The sequence below is a fragment of the Coregonus clupeaformis genome, unplaced genomic scaffold (genome assembly GCF_020615455.1).
Source record: "Coregonus clupeaformis isolate EN_2021a unplaced genomic scaffold, ASM2061545v1 scaf3794, whole genome shotgun sequence".
In the NCBI taxonomy this organism is placed as follows: Eukaryota; Metazoa; Chordata; class Actinopteri; order Salmoniformes; family Salmonidae; genus Coregonus; species Coregonus clupeaformis.
This window is the reverse complement of record NW_025537248.1, coordinates 12501-17500: the sequence shown is the minus strand read 5'-3', so window position 1 is coordinate 17500 and position 5000 is coordinate 12501. Positions and strand designations below refer to the sequence as shown.

The 5000-nt window shown below is 49.3% G+C and overlaps 1 protein-coding gene across 1 annotated transcript in view; it reads left to right on the top strand.

Annotated features, from left to right (window-relative positions):
- LOC121565388 (WD repeat-containing protein 19-like) overlaps positions 1-5000 on the top strand; it is a gene marked incomplete at its 3' end in the record, with an annotated part of 36258 nt that overhangs the window by 19156 nt on the left and 12102 nt on the right. Inside the window, exons 11-13 of the mRNA XM_045220427.1 lie at positions 671-753; positions 908-991; positions 1441-1587. Coding sequence (XP_045076362.1) covers positions 671-753; positions 908-991; positions 1441-1587 — 314 coding nt within the window. The remainder of the gene's footprint in view (positions 1-670; positions 754-907; positions 992-1440; positions 1588-5000) is intronic.

Genomic DNA, 5000 nt, shown 5'->3' with positions numbered 1-5000 from the left:
CGTTACACTCAGAAGTTTCAAAAGAATAAAGACATTTCAAATGTCATATTATGTCTATATACAGTGTTGTAACGATGTGCAAATAGTTAAAGTACAAAAGGGAAATAAATAAACATAAATATGGGTTTAGGAAGTGCAGCTCAGTTTCCACCTCATTTTGTCGGCAGTGTGCACATAGCCTGTCTTCTCTTGAGAGCCAGGTCTGCCTACGGCGGCCTTTCTCAATAGCAAGGCTATGCTCACTGAGTCTGTACATAGTCAAAGCTTTCCTTAAGTTTGGGTCAGTCACAGTGGTCAGGTATTCTGCCACTGTGTACTCTCTGTTTAGGGCCAAATAGCATTCTAGTTTGCTCAGTTTTTTTGTCAATTCTTTCCAATGTGTCAAGTAATTATCTTTTAGTTTTCTCATGATTTGGTTGGGTCTAATTGCATTGTTGTCCTGGGGCTCTGTGGGGTCTGTTTGTGTTTGTGAACAGAGCCCCAGGACCAGCTTGCTTAGGGGACTGTTCTCCAGGTTCATCTCTCTGTAGGTGATGGCTTTGTTATGGAAGGTTTGGGAAACGCTTCCTTTTAGGTGGTTGTAGAATTTAGCGTCTCTTTTCTGGAGTTTGATAATTAGCGGGTATCGGCCTAATTCTCCCTCTCTGTCTGTGTTGTTGTGTTTCTGCAGCAGTTCTCTGAAGCAGCTCAGTTGTATGAGAAGGGACAGTACTATGACAAGGCTGCCTCAGTCTACATACGCTGCAAGAACTGGTGAGACACACACACACACACACACACACACACACACACACACATACATACATACATACATACATACAGTGTATACACACACACACACACACATTATACCCGTAGGTGTAACCCTTCTCACATACTCTCTCTGATATTTACAACCTTCTCTCAGGTCTAAAGTAGGAGAGTTACTTCCTCAGGTCTCCTCTCCGAAGATCCACCTGCAGTACGCCAAGGCCAAGGAGGTGGACGGCAAGTAGGTACCACCTCTCTCTCTCTGTGTTTGTCAGGTTTAAGGAGGCGGTGTGAGGGACTGTGATAATATTGTGTTTGTCAGGTTTAAGGAGGCGGTGGGAGGGACTGGGATAATATTGTGTTTGTCAGGTTTAAGGAGGCGGTGGGAGGGACTGGGATAATATTGTGTTTGTCATTTAAGGACGGTGTGAGGACTGGTATATTGTGTTTGTCAGGTTTAAGGAGGCGGTGGGAGGGACTGGGATAATATTGTGTTTGTCAGGTTTAAGGAGGCGGTGGGAGGGACTGGGATAATATTGTGTTTGTCAGGTTTAAGGAGGCGGTGTGAGGGACTGGGATAATATTGTGTTTGTCAGGTTTAAGGAGGCGGTGTGAGGGACTGGGATAATATTGTGTTTGTCAGGTTTAAGGAGGCGGTGGGAGGGACTGGGATAATATTGTGTGTGTCAGGTTTAAGGAGGCGGCTCAGGCCTATGAGAGTGCCAGGGACTGGGACAACGTGATCCGGGTGTTGCTGGAACACCTCAACAACCCCGAAGACGCTGTCCGCATTGTCAGGGAGACGCAGAGCATCGACGGGGCCAAGATGGTTGCCAGGTGGGGACGGACAGACAGGCAGTCAGGCAGACAGTCAGAGCTAGTCAGACAGAGCTAGTCAGATAGACAGTCAGACAGAGACAGTCAGACAGTCAGACAGAGACAGTAAGACAGAGCTAGTCAGTCAGTCAGACAGAGACAGTCAGACAGAGACAGTCAGTCAGAGACAGTCAGTCAGAGACAGTCAGTCAGAGACAGTCAGACAGAGTCAGTCAGTCAGAGACAGTCAGTCAGTCAGAGACAGTCAGAGACAGTCGGTCACAGACAGACAGTCAGAGACAGTCGGTCACACAGACAGTCAGTCAGTCAGAGACAGTCAGTCAGTCAGAGACAGTCAGTCAGTCAGAGACAGTCAGTCAGTCAGAGACAGTCAGTCAGAGACAGTCGGTCACAGACAGTCAGAGACAGTCGGTCACAGACAGTCAGTCAGTCAGTCAGAGACAGTCAGTCAGTCAGAGACAGTCAGCCAGTCAGAGACAGTCAGAGACAGTCAGCCAGTCAGAGACAGTCAGAGACAGTCAGACAGTCAGAGACAGTCAGAGACAGTCAGCCAGTCAGAGACAGTCAGAGACAGTCAGTCAGTCAGAGACAGTCAAAGACAGTCAGCCAGTCAGAGACAGTCGGTCACAGACAGACAGTCGGAGACAGTCGGTCACAGACAGTCAGAGACAGTCGGTCACAGACAGTCAGTCAGTCAGTCAGAGACAGTCAGTCAGTCAGAGACAGTCAGTCAGAGACAGTCGGTCAGAGACAGTCAGTCAGTCAGAGACAGTCAGTCAGAGACAGTCAGTCAGAGACGGTCAGTCAGTCAGAGACAGTCAGTCAGAGACAGTCAGTCAGTCAGTCAGAGACAGTCAGTCAGAGACAGTCAGTCAGTCAGAGACAGTCAGTCAGAGACAGTCAGACAGTCAGTCAGTCAGAGACAGTCAGTCAGAGACAGTCAGACAGTCAGTCAGTCAGAGACAGTCAGTCAGTCAGAGACAGTCAGTCAGAGACAGTCAGACAGTCAGTCAGTCAGAGACAGTCAGTCAGAGACAGTCAGTCAGTCAGAGTCAGTCAGTCAGAGAGAGACAGTCAGTCAGAGACAGTCAGTCAGAGACAGTCAGTCAGAGACAGTCAGTCAGTCAGTCAGTGACAGTCAGTCAGAGACAGTCAGTCAGAGACGGTCAGTCAGTCAGAGACAGTCAGTCAGTCAGAGACAGTCAGTCAGTCAGAGACAGTCAGTCAGTCAGAGACAGTCAGTCAGTCAGAGACAGTCAGTCAGAGACAGTCAGTCAGTCAGAGACAGTCAGTCAGTCAGAGACAGTCAGTCAGACAGAGTCAGTCAGTCAGTCAGTCAGACACAGTCAGTCAGAGACAGTCAGAGACAGTCAGCCAGTCAGAGACAGTCAGAGACAGTCAGCCAGTCAGAGACAGTCGGTCACAGACAGACAGTCAGAGACAGTCGGTCACAGACAGACAGTCAGAGACAGTCGGTCACAGACAGTCAGTCAGAGACAGTCGGTCACAGACAGTCAGTCAGAGACAGTCAGTCAGTCAGAGACAGTCAGAGACAGTCAGTCAGTCAGAGACAGTCAGTCAGAGACAGTCAGTCAGAGACAGTCAGTCAGTCAGAGACAGTCAGTCAGTCAGAGACAGTCAGTCAGAGACAGTCAGTCAGTCAGTCAGAGACAGTCAGTCAGAGACAGTCAGTCAGTCAGAGACGGTCAGTCAGAGACAGTCAGACAGTCAGACAGTCAGAGACAGTCAGTCAGAGACAGTCAGACAGTCAGTCAGTCACAGTCAGTAAGACAGTCAGAGTCAGTCAGTCAGTCAGAGACAGTCAGTCAGTCAGAGACAGTCAGTCAGTCAGAGACAGTCAGTCAGAGACAGTCAGTCAGAGACAGTCAGTCAGTCAGTCAGAGACAGTCAGTCAGTCAGTCAGAGACAGTCAGTCAGTCAGAGACAGTCAGTCAGTCAGAGACAGTCAGTCAGTCAGAGACAGTCAGTCAGTCAGTCAGAGACAGTCAGTCAGAGACAGTCAGTCAGTCAGTCAGAGACAGTCAGTTAGTCAGTCAGAGACAGTCAGTTAGTCAGAGACAGTCAGTCAGAGACAGTCAGTCAGAGACAGTCTGTCAGTCAGTCAGAGACAGTCAGTCAGAGACAGTCAGTCAGAGTCAGTCAGTCAGTCAGAGACAGTCAGTCAGAGACAGTCAGTCAGTCAGTCAGAGACAGTCAGTCAGAGACAGTCAGTCAGTCAGTCAGAGACAGTCAGTCAGAGACAGTCAGTCAGAGACAGTCAGTCAGAGACAGTCAGTCAGAGACAGTCAGTCAGTCAGAGACAGTCAGTCAGAGACAGTCAGTCAGAGACAGTCAGTCAGAGACAGTCGGTCAGTCAGAGACAGTCAGTCAGAGACAGTCAGTCAGTCACAGTCAGTCAGTCACAGTCAGTAAGACAGTCAGTCAGTCAGTCAGTCAGAGACAGTCAGACAGTCAGTCAGTCAGAGACAGTCAGTCAGAGACAGTCAGTCAGAGACAGTCAGTCAGTCAGTCAGAGACAGTCAGTCAGTCAGTCAGAGACAGTCAGTCAGTCAGAGACAGTCAGTCAGTCAGTCAGAGACAGTCAGTCAGAGACAGTCAGTCAGAGACAGTCAGTCAGTCAGAGACAGTCAGTCAGTCAGAGACAGTCAGTCAGTCAGAGACAGTCAGTCAGAGACAGTCAGTCAGTCAGAGACAGTCAGACAGTCAGTCAGTCAGAGACAGTCAGTCAGAGACAGTCAGTCAGTCAGAGACAGTCAGTCAGTCATTCGTCGAGACGTCAGTCGTCGAGACAGTCGTCAGTCAGAGACAGTCAGTCGAGACAGTCGTCAGAGACAGTCGTCAGAGACAGTCGGTCAGTCAGTCAGAGACAGTCAGTCAGAGACAGTCAGTCAGTCAGAGACAGTCGGGTCAGAGACAGTCAGTCTGTCAGAGACAGTCGTCAGAGACAGTCGTCAGTCAGAGACAGTCGTCAGAGACAGTCAGTCCGTCAGAGACAGTCAGTCAGTCAGAGACAGTCAGTCAGAGACAGTCAGTCAGAGACAGTCAGTCAGTCAGAGACAGTCAGTCAGAGACAGTCAGTCAGAGACAGTCAGTCAGAGACAGTCAGTCAGTCAGAGACAGTCAGTCAGCCAGTCAGAGACAGTCAGTCAGTCAGTCAGTCAGAGACAGTCAGTCAGTCAGTCAGTCAGAGACAGTCAGTCAGTCAGAGACAGTCAGTCAGTCAGAGACAGTCAGTCAGTCAGAGACAGTCAGTCAGAGACAGTCAGAGACAGTCAGTCAGTAAGACAGTCAGTAAGACAGTCAGAGTCAGTCAGTCAGTCAGTCAGACTCCAACTAGACTGGAAGTGTCTGTTCTACTTATACTGATTCTATGTGGTGTGTGTGTGTGTGTG